This window comes from Mastomys coucha, unplaced genomic scaffold (genome assembly GCF_008632895.1).
Source record: "Mastomys coucha isolate ucsf_1 unplaced genomic scaffold, UCSF_Mcou_1 pScaffold20, whole genome shotgun sequence".
NCBI classification, from domain to species: domain Eukaryota; kingdom Metazoa; phylum Chordata; class Mammalia; order Rodentia; family Muridae; genus Mastomys; species Mastomys coucha.
In genome coordinates this window covers 36,464,370-36,480,333 of record NW_022196903.1, presented here as the reverse complement: position 1 = coordinate 36,480,333, position 15,964 = coordinate 36,464,370, and the positions used below count along the sequence as shown (strand labels likewise).

The following is a 15,964-nucleotide window of genomic DNA, read 5'->3' as shown; positions in this document are numbered from 1 at the left end:
TACAATGAAATCCAATGTCTAAAAATTGTTCTTATTTTGGGCTTGTACTACAGTAAGAGCCAAGATTTAAACTGTACTAAATACAAAACAAACAAAAAGACTTTATATATTTATATTCATTTAAGAAAATACTAGCAGTGATGTATTATTTTGAAATATACAGTTAATATGTTTGGAGTTGTTTAAAATTTATATTGAGAAAAATTTATTTTCACTATTGTTGTAGATGAGCATCTATATAAGACTGTTAAATTGATTGTTGTTTTATATCAAACAACTTTTATAGCACTGATTTTTGTTATTATAATATTTTATAAATTTAAGGAATAGGACAAAAAATATATTATAGGTATTGAAGGGGGGATTTCTAGGAGGAGTTGGGGTACAAAAGGGAAACAAGAATGTGATTTAATCCTATTTACTTAAAATATGTTTTTAAATGTTATCAAATTCAGATAAATTGAAATCATTTATCTTTTCTCATCATAATGCAATAAAATTAAAAAAAAAAACCTTAAAAAAATACAGGTGAAAGCAGATGCTGGCTAGGATGCAGAGAAACAAGAACACCCCTTCATTGCTGGTGGAACTGTAAGCTTGTGAAACCACTTTTGAAATCAATATGCCTGTTCTTGAGAAAATTTGGTAGTATTTCTTCCTGAAGACTCAGGTATAAAACTTTCTCTCTTTATCTCTGTCTCTTTGTCTCTGTCTCTCTGTCTCTATCTACCTATCTTTGTATCTATGTATCTATATATCTATCTATGTATCTATCTATCTTTGTATCTATGTATCTATATATCTATCTATGTATCTATCTATGTATCTATCTATGTATCTATCTATGTATCTATCTATCTATCTATCTATCTATCTATCTATCTATCTATCTATCTATCTATCTATCTAAGTGTGTGTGCATACCTGTGTATATCCAGTGCCTCAGGTTCTGTCTGACCTCTAGTTCTTAGCCATCCAGGCAGTGGTAGGAATGAACTCCCTCTCATAGCATGTGCCTCCATTTGAACTAGTCATTGGTTGTTTTTCTTATTCTTGCTGACATTGCTAATTGCTAGATGCTGGGTGCCTTTTGGAAATATCCTTATAACAAATTACAAAATTGGCTCAAGAACCATAATACCTCTAATCGGCAAGAAGTAGTCTAACAATACTGATGTTAGATAGGAAAAAGAACAGGATAGCTATAATAAACCTGAACAATTAAAGACTATCCAGTGGTAACACCATTCATGATTTGAAGCTCTACCACAGTGCTATAATTATAAAAAACTGCATGGTATTAGCATGAAAACAGATCGGGTTGGTCAATAGAATCCAATTGAAGACCCAGACATAAATGCATATGCTTATGGACAACTGATTTCTCATGAAGAAGCATGAAATACAAAATGGAAAAAAAGAAAGCATCTTCAACAAATGATGCTAGTCAAACTGGATGTCAACATGTAGAAGAATGCAAATTGACCATATCTAAAATCTTTCAATGTCTCATGTTCAAGTGTATCAAAAATCTCAACATAAAAGCAGATACACTGAACCTAATAGAAGAGAAAGTTGGGAACAGCCTTGAGCATACTGCCACAGGTGAAAATCAGCAGCACTGACTATAATAACAAAACTCAGTAAAATTGGACTGCGTGAAACTGAAAAGTATTTGTAAGACAAAAGACACAATAGGAAAAAAAGCCCAAAGAATGAGAAAAAAATTGTGCTAAACTCCACATCCAATGGAGGCTAATGTCCAAAATATATAACAAATTCAAGAAACTAGATATCAACAAACTAAGTAGTCTAATTTAAAAATTTGGTAGAGATGTATATAAAGACTTTTCAACATAGGAATCTTACATGACTGAGAAACACTTAAACAGGTTTAACATCCGTAGCCATCACAGAAATGCCAATCAAACTACAGTATGATTACATCTCACTCCTGTGAGAAGGAAAAGCAACATGCCTCCATTACTGATGACAGTGCAAACGTGTACAGTCATCATATGGCAGTTCCTCCAGAACTTGGGAATCGATCTACCTCAAAACCTAGCTATATCACTTTTGGGCATATACCCAAAGGATAGTCCATCCCAACCAAGGGCACTTGCTCAATCATGTTCACTGCAACTTTATTCATAGTAGCCAGAAACTGGTAACTACTTTTGTTGTCACCCAACCAGAAAAAATTGGATAAAGACTGTAAATTTACACAGTGGAATGTTACTTGATTGTTAAAAAAAAGGACATCATGAAATTTGAAGCAAATAAGTGAACTAATAAAATTCATATTAAGTGAGTTAAGCCAGAAACAGAAAGATAAATATGGTATGTACTCACTTATAGTGGGCTGGTAAGTAAAGAATAATCATTCTACAGTCCAAAGACCCGGAGCTCCCAAGTAACGAAGAGGACTCAAGAAAGGATACATGGATCTTCCTGGAGAAAGTAAATAGAATGGATTTTTAAAGTGGAGTGTGGGCAGGTAAGAATTGTAACAGCAAGGATCAGGCTCAGAGTTGTAGGAACAAGAGGGAGAGAGAATTGAAAGATAGATAGATAGATAGATAGATAGATAGATAGATAGATAGATAGATAGATAGATAGATGATAGATAGATAGATACATAGATAGATAGATACATAGATAGATAGATACATAGATAGATACATAGATACATAGATACAATCCTTTTAGAACACTTGCTTTTATATACCTTCTCAAGAGTCCCCAGAATTTGTATTTTCATACACTTGCTGAATCTAAAGATGTCAGTGCTATCAATTCGAATAAATCATTTAGTACTGAGAATGAAGCTTCTCTTTTTTAAAAAATTATTAAAAAGTTTTTTTGTTCAGTTTTTCCATTCTCTGTAATTAAAAATACAATTTAATGATTTAGTAAGAATAAAATAAGTTAAAATATTTTCAATTATGTGTTTTCAAATATATGAAAACATTCATTCAAAATAACTGAAATGAGACTCAAAATGTGCCCATTTTAAATAGTCCAAAGGAACAATATTCAGGCAAATGGTACTATATGTCAAATAGGTTATAAATTCACACCATCAATTAAACTAAACTAACAATATTGGCAAAATAGTATGATGCATTGTCTCATAGTATGTTCTTTGTATTTTTTCTTTTTCCATTAATTAATTTATTTACTCATTTTACAACCCTATCAGAGCAACCTCTCTTCAGCCAGGCCCTCCTCATACATCTCTCTACCCTTACAAGTCTTACCTGTCCTCTGATAAGAAGGATCCTCTTTCCCAGGAAGCACCAAACCACCCTGTCACATGAAATCACTACAGGAATAGGACAGACAACACAGAACAGTTCTGTTAGACTATTAAATTTTTTTCCCTCCATTGCATGGAAATATCTGAGAAGCACTTAAATAAATAATCAATATCACTAGTCATTGGGGAAATGCAAATCTAAGCTACTTAGAGATTTCTTCTTATAGCAGTTAGAATGGCTGAATCGATAAAACAAATGACCACCAATGCTGGCAAGAATGTGGGGTGAAGGATACCCTCATCCATTGCCAGGGGTTGTGGAAACTTGAATTGACATTATACAAATCAGTGTGGTACTTTGTTTGGAAGGTGGTAAGTGATCTACCTCAAGATCCAGCAATGCCATTCTCTCTCTCTCTCTCTCTCTCTCTCTCTCTCTCTCTCTCTCTCTCTCTCTCTCTCTCTGTCTCTCTCTCTCTCTCTCTCTCTCTCTCTCTCTCTTGCCATTCTTGAACATATACCAAAAGGATCATCGATCCTACTAGAGATTCATTTGTTCAACCATGCGCATTGCTGCTTTATTCATAATGTTGAAAAATATAAGCAGCATAGGTGTTAATCAATGGATTCATAGATAAAGAAAATATGATACATTTGCACGATAGAATATTTTTCAGGTGTTTACAAAAAAAATAGAAACCTTTCAGGTAAATGAATGGATGAAAAAAATTATCATGTGTTAGGTAACATGAAAAATAAAAGAAGGCAAGTATAACATGCATTTGTTTATATGTTAATTTTAACTGTTACCTTGATATGACCCCTACAATCCATCTAACTACAGAAGTTTCATATAGAGAAAAGATTGGGGCTTGATGTAGATTTCACAAGGAAAATGAGGGACTGTAACAGTTGGGTCAAATGGTAAGGGAAGAAAACAGGTAGAAGTTACAAAAACAAAGAACCATTTCAATGGTCACATGGAAGCTAATATAATAGAATCTACCTAACATACACCCACTTATAAGACAATCTAAAGCCAGGCAGTGGTGGCACATGCATTTAATCCCAGCACTTGGGAGTCAGAGACAGGCAGATTTCTGAGTTTGAGGCCAGCCTGGTCTACAGAGTGAGTTCCAGGACAGCCAGGGATATACAGAGAAACCCTGTCTTGAAAAACAAAAACAATGGACTGGAGAGATGGTTCAGTGGGTAAGAGCACTGACTGCTCTTCTGAAAGTCTTGAGTTCAAATCCCAGCAACCACATAGTGGCTCACAATGATCTGTAATGAGATCTGATCACCTCTTCTGGGGTGTCTGAAGACAGCTCCAGTGTACTTACATATAATAAATAAATAATTTTAAAAAGACTTTATTTTAAAAAAAAAGAACAAAAACAAGAACAAAAGCAAAAGCAAGACAATCTAAATGAAATTTGCCAATAAGAGAAGATACAGAACTCCATACATGATATCTCTTCTAACCCTAAGTGCCATGAATGGGTTGTATTTGTCTAATCAAGTTGTTAGCCAAAGAGACACCATTGAACCCACCAAGCAACTTAGCTATTACTATGGCTGTCAGTTGCTCCTCACAACCTGAAGGTAAATCTCTACAAGTAAAAGGAACACAACACCTTTACAAAATTCCTTTTAAAAATTGTATTGCTTATTTTATTTATTTACCTTTCAAATAGTATCCCCTTCCCAGTTCTCCTTCCCCAAACCCCCTATCACACCCTCTCTTCCAGCAGTTTCTATGAGGGTGCTCCCCCACCCACTCTTCCATTGCCCTAACCTTCCCCTGTGCCGGGGCATCAGGCCTTCACAGGACCAAGGGACTCCCCTCCTATTGATGCCAGATACGGTCATCCTCTGTTACATATGAAGCTGGACCCATGGGTCCCTCCATGTGTATTCTTTGGTTGGTGGTTTAGACCCTGAAGCTGTGGGTATTGATATTCTTGTTCTTCCTCTGGGTTTACAAACCCCTTTAGCTCAGGCAGTCCCTCCCCTAACTACTCCATTAGGGTTCCTGTGCTCAGTCCAATGGTTGGTTGCAAGCATCTGCATCTGTATCAGTAAGGTTCTGGCAGAGCCTCTCAGGAGACATCCACATCAGGGACCTTTAAGCAAGCACTTCTTCACATCAGCAATAGTGACTGGGTTTGGTGGCTGCATATGGAATGCCCAGGTGGGGCAGTCTTTGGATGGCCTTTTCTTCAGTCTCTGCTCCACTCTTTGTGCCTGTATTTCCTTTAGACAGGAGCAATTCTGGGTTAAAAATTTTGAGAAGAGTGTGTCATCCCATCCCTCAACTGGGGGCCGTGGTTAACCTCTGGATATGCTCTCTTCAGTTTATCTCTCCTCTTTGTTGGATATTTCAGTTAATTTCATCCCTTTTGGGTCCTTAGAGCCTCTTGCTTTCCTAAAGTCTGGCACTTTCTGGTGGCTACCACCAGTTTTCCATCTCCCATTGCTATACACCTCTCTTCAATTTCCTGATCCTCTGTATATCTCCCCCACCTTCTTCCAAACGTGAAATTGTCCCCTTTTTTCTCTCTCCCTCCTGTCTTCCTCCCAAGTCCCTCTTACCCTCTACCTTCTGTGATTATTTTGTTCCCTCTTCTAAGTAGAATTGAAGCATCCACATGTTGGTCTTCCTTCTTCTTGAACTTCACATGGTCTGTAAGCTATATTATGGATATTAAAAGCTTTTTTTCCCCTAAAATCTACTATCAGTGAGTACATACCATATGTATTGCTTTGTGACTGTCTTACCTCACTCAGATTGATATTTTCTAGTTCCATCAATTTGCCTGAAAATTTCATGAAGTCAATAGTAATGCCTGTGTAGATCCTTCACCCACATGTACTAATGATAATAGTATCAAAAGCAGTCTATTCTTCCGAAAGCAAAGAGTAAGTTCTAATCCATCTACAAAACCTTGATATAAAATGATGACCTGCCTACAAAATGCCCTAGTGCAGTAGTGTCACAAAGCTTGTGGGAATAAATAACCACTCTACATTTGGACTTAAGGTCCATTCCTTGAGCTAAAATCTATATCTGATACTTTAGGGATGATTAAGAACCTTATGTCAAGAACAAACGGGGAAACCAAATACTATTTTTCTGCTAAACAGAAGTAGTAATAACTCATTACAACATTCAGCTATAAGCATAAATTAGTACCTTTTTCAGCTATCATAAGAGAAGCTTTCTCCTGAAGTAGAAGGGAGGAGTGATAGAGATCAATGCCTGAACAATATATAAGGCATCCCTTCCCTCAGTGTTCAGGAAATCCTGTGGAAAAGAAGGGGGAAAGATTTTAGACTCAGATGAATTGGAGGACTCAGGGAAGCAGGACCTTATAATCATTGCAAGGAAATCACACATATAAATTCTCAGAAGCAATGGAATATTCACAGTTTGCATTTTTATGCAGCAGGTGTAGCCCTACAGCTGAGCCCGAAGTGGACAGAGACCCTATTCCTAATCCTGATGTTATAGAATGGCACTATAAATACTACCAAAAGAGAAACAAAAATACGAAGACAGACATAACACCTTCAATATACAGTGCGGCCTTGCCTGCAAAATATGCTCAATCTATAGAAGCACATAACTTCTTGTTCTAACACTTGACTTTGGAGTTTTGTCTCTTCATGTACTTCTGCTACATGTAACTTACATTGAGAGAAAGGATGCTTTCCAGGTAACTGAAGATAAGAGAAGAATTTACTGAAATGAAAGCTGTCCCTCAAACCCAGGGACTAAGGAGATCAGGCAGAAACACAGACAGTAATGAAAATTTCACTTTTTGACAAAGAGATTATAGGGAGATAGGGATCTCTAGTTGGAAGTAATTGTGTCCTGAATCCAGTCTACATAGTTGCAGATCTTGGTGTACACTCCCGGATTGTCTGCCAGGGCACAGCCATTGCCCCAGGAGACTATACCTTGTAGCTCTCCATTGCAGACCACAGGGCCACCAGAGTCACCCTGGAAAAGGGGAACAACAGTGTATAAGAAAGGACATGTGAGTGCCGGTGAGATGGCTCAGCGGTTAAGAGCAGACTGCCCACAACCACCAGTAATGAGATCTGACACTATCTTCTGGTATGTCTGATGATAACTATAGTTTACTTATTTATAATAATAAATAAATCTTTGGGCTGGAGCAAGGAGGGTCTCCCAGAGCAAGCAGAGCTGACTAGAGCAAGCAGGGTTGACTGGAGCAAGCAGAGGCCCTAAAAGTCAATTCCCAACAACCAAAAGGTTCACAACTCTCTGTACAGCCAAAGTGTGCACTCATATACATAAAATAAATAAATCTTAAAAAGAAAGGATATGTGAAACATGTATACTAAATTTCATACCTGTTCATTCTTCCTTGTTCCATTTCTTTCCACCTATAGCCCATCTGTTATCCTCCCTAGTGTGTTGAAATACAATGGAGAGCCCCTCAAGTCTCATAGTACCACCACAATATATTTTTGCTTCACACTACTAAGCTTCCAAGCACCTGGCCCAAAAGAACAGAGGTTAGGATAAGCGGAGGGTGGCAATCACCTGGCAGGAATCCTTGCCTCCCTCTAGGAAGCCAGCACAGACCATGTTCTCAGTGATCTTTCCAGTATAGGAGGCTTCACAGTCAGCTTGAGGCAGCAGTGGGGCATCCAGGCACTGGAGCAGGTCTGGGTTGTTGACTGTGAGGAAAGGAAAAGAATGAAGGCTGACATATCTAGACAGGAATCCAATGTTGAACCAACTCGCAAGCAATGGACTTTTTCCTATAACCATAATTTCTACAAAAAGAATAGCTTTCCCATTCGAGAATATTTGTTGCTGTTATCCTTCCTGATAAAATATTGGTACTGCATGTGCCTGGCCAGATATTTGGGGATCTGCTCATTTGTAGCATAAATTTTCCTAGAATCTCTTGCAGGACATAAATGTACTGTGCACCTGTAATATATTTATTGTTCTGAAGCCAGTGGGATAATTTCTGTGAGGGGGTGATTACAGAGAATACGAAAAACAAAAAAAGATTAGTAAGAGGTGACATGCTCTACTCACCACCTAAGCTGAGGGTGTTGCCCCAGCCAGAGATGAGACACTGAGTGCCTGCAGGTGCACAGGAGCTGGGCAGAGCCACAGTGGCCACTCTGGCATTAAGAGTCACAGGGGAAGAGAGCTTGATGAGCATGATGTCATTGTTCAGGGTCTTCCTATTGAAGTCAGGGTGCTTGATGATCTTGGCAGCATTGACAAACTGCTCATCGCCCTCCAGGACATTGATGTTGTGCTCTCCCAGTCTCACTTGGATGCGGCTGTTGGGAACAGAATGAATCCCCCACTCTGTTATTCTATGTCTCAAATAGGAGAAGTTTCCCCAAGTTCCTTACACTGAAGCATCATAGGAGAAGAAGAGGGAATGTGAGTGCACTTTCCTTTTCTTTCTAAGAGATGTCTGGAGTACATGGGTTAATGTGAAGTTCTGCCATGTAGTCTACTGTACATTCTATCTTACTCCATTATATTCAGTATAAAGAACTACAGCATTAATTGACCCTCTCTTTGTCTACTCAATCATTGTTCACTTCACACAGGAACTTTTAATCTCAATTTCCTTTTGAAAAGACACTCTACTGTTATATTTAAAGCAGAGGTGTCAATGTTGGGTATATGACTATTCTTTGTTAGATTCTGTAATAGTGTAGAGGTTCATTCTCGAGATTCCATGCTATAATAATGAGTCACTATCTATAACATGAGGCTGTATGGTCTGTGTTTTAATTACTTTTAAAAATAATGTTTGCCACATGCAATTAAATTAAAATCCCATTTTTATACACTGTTCTTCAACTCAATCATGCAATATAAAAAAATCTGGTCATAAAAGCAATATTCTTGTATACTGTCAAATGTCTAATAAAATTTCTTGCTATAGGACCAAGTTACCAGATGAAAAGTTCTTTGTGAGATTCCTCATTAGTTTATACGGTGATAAAATAATCCTTTTTTACTTTAAAGATGTAGGTTTTTCTTTCCTTCATATTAATTAAGAAATTCATATATTTCTTTATTATTTTTTTATTTCTATGTGTATAATGGTGCATGTAATGTTGGTGAGACATTCTACTATGTGCTCATCCAATGGCTTTGAACATGAGATTTTGTCAGCACCTTCTTTCTTTCCTACCTTTCCCTTTTCTCTCCACCTTTACTACTTGCACATGCAGATGCCTACTGTAAAGATGTCCCACTCTGGGGGCAATGTTGTTAGGAAAGCCTCACTTACCTTTTGTAACAGTGAGCAGCAGACACCACCCATTGGTCATTGATGAGGGATCCTCCACAGAAGTGGTAGCCAGAGTTCAAGGATACCTGGTAGGGGACAGAGTTCTCCTGACAGACACAGCCTCCAACGATCTTGTCATCATCATCAGCAAGGAAAGCGACTAAAGTGGAGATATAGAGGTGAACCAAATTCAAGATGTTGCAGAGTGGATTGCTCAGAGTTTTAGTATTCTTTTTTCTTCTTACTTTTTTAGTTTAACATTATGAGCAGAATCACTTCCAGAAATCAGAGAAACAGCAAAGCCAGTAGGCAACACAGGATTTGATGTCATCTAGCAGCAAGAAATTCAGGACACATAACTAGACCCTAGTGGTCACAGAATACTCCAGAGTTCCAGATAAAAATAGAAGAAATGACCACTAATACCAGAACAGTATTGGTGGTATCGAATTAAATGTTAATCATTTAGCTCACTGCTTGCTTCCCTCTAAAATTCCCCAAGAGCTGCATTTTGCATAGCCATAGTGTAAATGCTGAAGAATATTCCTCTTGGTTCATTTTATGCATCCTTTGTCTGACTTCTCTTTCAGCCTCTATAATCAAGGCCCTGAACTGAACAAAGGTTGCTAGAGAGAGTGAATTGATAGAGACAGGTATAAAGTTTGAGAGATTATAAATGTGATATTAGGATGCTGGAGAAGAAGTATGAACACCAGCATTAAAGTAGCATATATGCCAATGAAACAGGAGTCATTGTTTTTTATTTAGTTAGAAAACCAGGACCGTAGAAGGTATCAAACTCACCAGCAGTTCCCACAAGGGCCAGGATCAGAAGAGCATTGATGGTGGCAGAAAGTAATGAATGCTGAAGAAGAGCAGACTTTTATATCTTGAGAAGGCAGAATTCTGTTTGGTGAGATGGGTGTGGGATAACTGATATTTCCTGAGCAAACACACCTGTATTTTCTCCTTCCTAGATTATTACATCACCTCTTTTTGGAGTTCTTGGCATTAGGAAACTTTCAGGTGTTTAGAAATATTTTATTCTCAGAGAAAATGGATGGAATCAGCTGATCTTGTAAGGAGAGTTGCTAAAATGAGGGAAACAGTGGTAGCCTAGCCTTCGAGTACAGTGCTCCTCTCTAATAGACTAAATTTTGGGGTGTTAGATGAGAATGACTCTATGGCATTCTCAGATAACCCTTGATGAATGTTTGTTGATTTTAGCAACTTTGAAGAAGGCTTGATTTGGTGGATAGTGGGCCTCTTTGAAGAACAACCCTTCTCAAATTGTTTATCAGTTCTTCCTGAATTTGTTGTTCTGGTCGCAGCTTATCTGCTTAATAGTAAGAAATAAAAAATTCTATGAACCAGCAATGGCACATCAATGTTATTTAGTATGGAGTTATGGAGTTCCTAATAAGTGTGGTCTTTTAGAGAATCTGCTTTTCATCAGGCTCTTTGCTTTCAGAATAGTGTGAGGTTTAAGTAGACAATTTATTACTATGCAGTGATGTAGAGATATACATGAATTCAATAGAAATAAATAATATTATTCACATAAACCAAGATAATCCTGAGTAGTATCAGTGTTGCCCTGAAAGTTTATGTTAAAAATATCTACTCTGTATTCTATGTCAAAGAGCCCATGTTGGAAGTCTTTGCTCATTTTGAAGACTGGAGTTTGAAAAATATTCTTCATGACATCTCAATAAACATGTTATGCTGAAAAAATGAGAGAATTATGGATAATTATACTATATATGCAACAGAATATGATGCTGTGTTCAGTCATTGATAAATCTCCACATCTGAGATACTTTTTGCTTGTTTGATTGTTAGTTTTTTGGTTTTTAATTAAATCATCCCTAAGACTTAGCTCTCATTTTAACATGACACAAACCAGCCATAGAAGGTCAGTACTTGATTTTGTGTGTGCTTGTGTCTTTTATTAAGACCTAATTATAGAATCTGACCTACTAGATTTTTTACTGTCCACTGGCCCCAGCTATAGCAAAACGAACATTGAAGTAGATATATTTGGTGTCTTTGAAAAGTGGTGATGGTTCTGGAGGTGTCCATTAAGATTGTAGGAGCTGAGCTTTAATTCTGATAATTTCATCTATGGGATAAAACTGATTGGAGGTTGGAGAAATCAAAAATTAGAAGAAATCGTAGAAAATGCCAACATGGGCCTCATTACATATATTGTTGTCCTATGACTGACAAGGTTGGGTGAGCTTCATACCCCAAAACAACTACTCAGTGTTATCATTTCTGTGTTTATCATTTATTTTTGTATCATTTATTTGGTATTGCCACCATTCCTAAGTGGAACATCTCTCCTATTGCCATTTCTCTTAGATTTTTTTAGAGTATTTGCTTACTTTCACTTTTACAAGCATGTTAGTGCGAGGTATTCAGGAAGGATTGATTTGCATTGATAAATTTTAGCAGAGAAATTATCTACAACTGGCTTTCTGCCCTAAGGCCATAGGAGGATTTGGAAGTTATTGGAGCATGTGAGACTGGATCCAGGTGGCAGATAAGCAGTCAGCTGATCATCCACCAGCACTTCTCAATGGAACAAACTACTCTCCCATTTTCCTTCTGTTATTTGTCTGCATGTCATAGCAGAACATGAATGCACCAGCTTCCATTTTCCTGATATTCTTGCTACATTGTCTGATGTAGGGGTCTTATCCATGTGTAGAAGGGGTAGTTTAAACAAGAAAACAATGCACATGTTTGTTTTTATAGTTAAAGTACTCTCTGATTTGTCAGATCACCTCTTAATTATCCATTCCTTATTTATTCTGTCTTTTACTAAATCTATATTCTGACTTGGGAAATTTAGGACAAGCTCCCTTTTAATCTCCCCTCTGCCACCTGATTATTTCTCCAGTATGTACTGTATCTATGTCACACTTTCATAGTTTCAAATAGAATGTGCTTATTACACCCAATATTGTTTGATTTATATAGTAATAACTATTGAGTCTTTCTTTTAGATAAATGATATTTACCTGATATTTATAAACTCATAGGTAAACTGGTATTTGTGTATATCACTTCTTTGTATCCAACTTACTAATCTTCACCTTTCATGTTTGCATTAAAGGTATGCATTTATCACATTTGATTTCCAAATGTATGACATCATCTATATACAATTTTTGAACAAAGGCAAGTGAGGGAGTTGCTGACTGGCTCAGTTTAACTTCAAATTTTGTCTGTGAGACATAATAAAAATCCCATACAACTTATGTAGAGGAATTTGAATCCAGCAACATGTCTGCTCTGGCAAGCCATCATATCCAAATGTATGAAGTGTCCAGAATGCAGACATGCCCTGGGGTACAGTATATCTGACTGGAATACAGACAAAACTTTAGTACATGCCTTTAATCATTAACAATGCATGTAATGTTAGGTTGTAGAAGGAAGTAGCCATGTTTTGAAGTGATACCTTATTGATGAGAAACAGAGGACTCTGAGAGAGATTTGAAAGAAGTCAGATATAGTATACTTACATGAGAGGAAGGGAGTCTACTAAAGAACAGAGAGAGAGGAAAAGCTGTGGTGTGGTGGTGTGTGGCGAGTGATTTGTGTATATGGCAATTTTACTCTGACCATTTTAAGGTGACAGATTACAGAAAGAACATGTTAGATACAATTGAAGCCAGAACTATTCAGAGAATGAGAAAGAACCAGTTGATTAGAACCAACTGCTTACATTAGTTTGAATCCAGACAGAGCAATTCAGTCAGAAGTCAAGAAAAGATGGATTGAATTGGTCAACTTGGAATATTAGATTATAGGAAGGCTATAGCCTTCCAGCTTTAGGTCTAGTGATAGTTATAACATAAAGGGAAATGCTCTGGGCACTGCCCAATGTTTAGTCACACAGCTTGCATATTTTGGTCATCTCATTATCTGTGAAAAAAAGTGACATTTAGAATTATGTATATATAAATATATGCATACATATATACACATATATAAGTGCATATATGTATATCACATATATAAACATATTGTACATATACATGTATAGGATTAAAGATTGAATTTCATGGAAGTCATGGTTCCTTTCATAATTACAGTTCACAAAGGGACAATTTCTGAAATCTGTATTGAATTTTTTAAATTAACTCCTCATTAGTCTAAGTTCATTAAAGCAATTTCAATAAGCCCAGAAAGTGAATAGAGAAAGACTGGTTGATAAACATTCATTATTTTATTATATTAGATTGTCAATCTTTATTAATAAGAACAGTGCTTTGGTGTTTAGTTTAAGATGGGCAACAGAAAGCTGGGAATGGGGGTATGAGGGCATATATTAGACTGACCAGTGTGACAGGATGCCTAACACGAGTAACTTAAAAAACAGAATGATTTATTTTAAATCACTGATTCAGAAGATTCATGACACAGTCCTTGGCTGTGTAGACGTTTGATAATTTGGAACATCTTTCATCTCTGGGATCAGCTGGTGATCTGGTGTGAGGGAGGATATGAGAAGTCTATGGTGGTGACCCTACCTGAGATTTCTATCAATGGGGATGTAAAGACTTAAGTGGTTACCTCCATTAGCAAGCTATGATTTCCAGAGGAAGGAAGGGAATATTTATCAACTCACTCACAAAACCTTCAATCCAAAATTTGTCCTGTCTATAAGATGTCAAGATGGAGTAGAGACTGAATAAACAGCCAACTAATTCTAGGCCAAGTTGAGAACCATCTCATGGGAAAGAACCAAACCCTGATAATATTAATGATGGCTATGCTTTCAGACAAAAACCTAGCATAACTGTTTCCTGAGGGGCCTTGTCCAGCAGCAGACATAAATGGATGCAGAGATCCTTGAGCAGTCTTCAAGGAGAGATAGGGAGTAGAATTGAGGGAACCAGAGAAGTCATGGACACATGACTATCTACAGAGCCAAGAATTCTAGGGCCATAGGGTTTTATAGAGACTATACCATCAACCAAAGAGTATACAGGAACTTGACCTAGGTTCACAACACCTTTGTAGCAGATGTATAGCTTGATCTTTGTATGGATCCCCTATCTATTGGAACAGGGGTTGTCTTGACTCTTTCTTCCATTGGATTCCCTTCCTTCACCTGAAAGTCCTGGTCAGATCTCAGGAGAAGTGAAGTCCTGCTGGGTCTAGATGTCCCAGTGTATTGTGGAACAAAAGGGTCTTTCTTCTTCTCTGTGAGGAAAGGGAAAGAGTAATGGGGGAGGAATTTGCAAGGGAAGTACTGGGCTGAGAGGAGGGTGGGGCCTGTGATTAGAATGTTATGTGAATAAAAAGTAAATTATGGAAAAACTCTTATAATTCCAACCTTTAAATGGCAATCATAGGAACTTAAATTATAGTTTGGCTGTACAATCTTATTGAGAAAGATAGATGCCTTACCTGCTAGACCTAAAAGCAGTAAATCATCTTCAGCTAAATTGTGCATACTTCACATTCCAGTCAATGTTATTGCAAAAATCTATATTTTCTGGGAGAGTTTGTGTATTTACAGACATCAATTTCAAAATTGCCAGCTAGTTAGTCTAGCATCAAAGACTGTTCCAATCAGGACTCCAGTTATGCCCTGAATTTTCTTAGCATACAGAGACTGGACAACAAATACTACAGCCAGCTTCCTTAAGACTGACAAATATTTCCATTATTTTTTGGAGGGGGTAGTGAGCAAAGGAAAATGATGTTCCAAGTCAGCAGAAAGCAATTTTAAGAGAGTGATGCCCATATTGCCCATAGATAGGATGAATGATTTATTTCCATTTGATGAATTTTTCATCATTAAATGAGAATTGGATGCAAGTTGTTATTAGAAACAAACTATAGTATGTTAAACTCATGGATTTCTCCATTTCTTTTTCTTTTCTTTTCTTTTTTTTTTTTTTAAAGATTTTATTTATTATTATACATAAGTACACTGTAGCTGTCAGATCTCAGAACCGGTGGTTGTGAGCCACCATGTGGTTGCTGGGACTTGAACTCGTGACCTTCAGAAAAGCAGTCAGTGCTCTTACCCGCTGAGCCATCTCACCAGCCCCCCATTTCTTTTTCTTTTTTCTATCTTTCCTTCTCTCATGCTAGGTGAAAAAGAGGACTAATGGGTTAACAGGAAAACTAGAATGTATAGGGATAATACAGGAATAACAGAAAGGAAGGGCAGGTTACCGAGTATAAAACTATAGAGCTACTGCTAGCCAAAAATCTTATATTGGTACAGATCTTTGTATATTTGTACATAATTATAATTATATTTGGCTATATTTGCATATATTTTTCTATACTGATACAAAATTAAGGTTATATTTGGTTAGGATAGACCATATATCAGCTCTTTTTAACGTATTGTACTATGTAATTC

General features: G+C 37.0%; 1 protein-coding gene across 1 annotated transcript; it reads right to left on the bottom strand.

Annotated features, from left to right (window-relative positions):
- Positions 1-7,115: 7,115 nt before the first annotated feature.
- Positions 7,116-11,972, bottom strand: LOC116098516 (anionic trypsin-2-like). Its single transcript, XM_031381072.1, has 6 exons — positions 11,955-11,972; positions 10,372-10,432; positions 9,568-9,727; positions 8,343-8,596; positions 7,836-7,972; positions 7,116-7,265 (listed from the first exon to the last, which is right to left on the bottom strand). Exons 1-6 carry the CDS (start codon positions 11,970-11,972, stop codon positions 7,116-7,118), a joined length of 780 nt encoding a protein of 259 aa, XP_031236932.1.
- Between the last annotated feature and the right edge of the window lie 3,992 nt (positions 11,973-15,964).

Excerpts from the sequence above, each read along its gene's own strand:
- LOC116098516 (XM_031381072.1), bottom strand. Across the intron at positions 7,973-8,342 it reads CAACACCCTCAGCTTAGGTG|TCAACAACCCAGACCTGCTC; the intron begins GTGAGTAGAGCA and ends CTTTCCTCACAG. Across the intron at positions 7,266-7,835 it reads GAGGCAAGGATTCCTGCCAG|GGTGACTCTGGTGGCCCTGT; the intron begins GTGATTGCCACC and ends CCCCTTTTCCAG.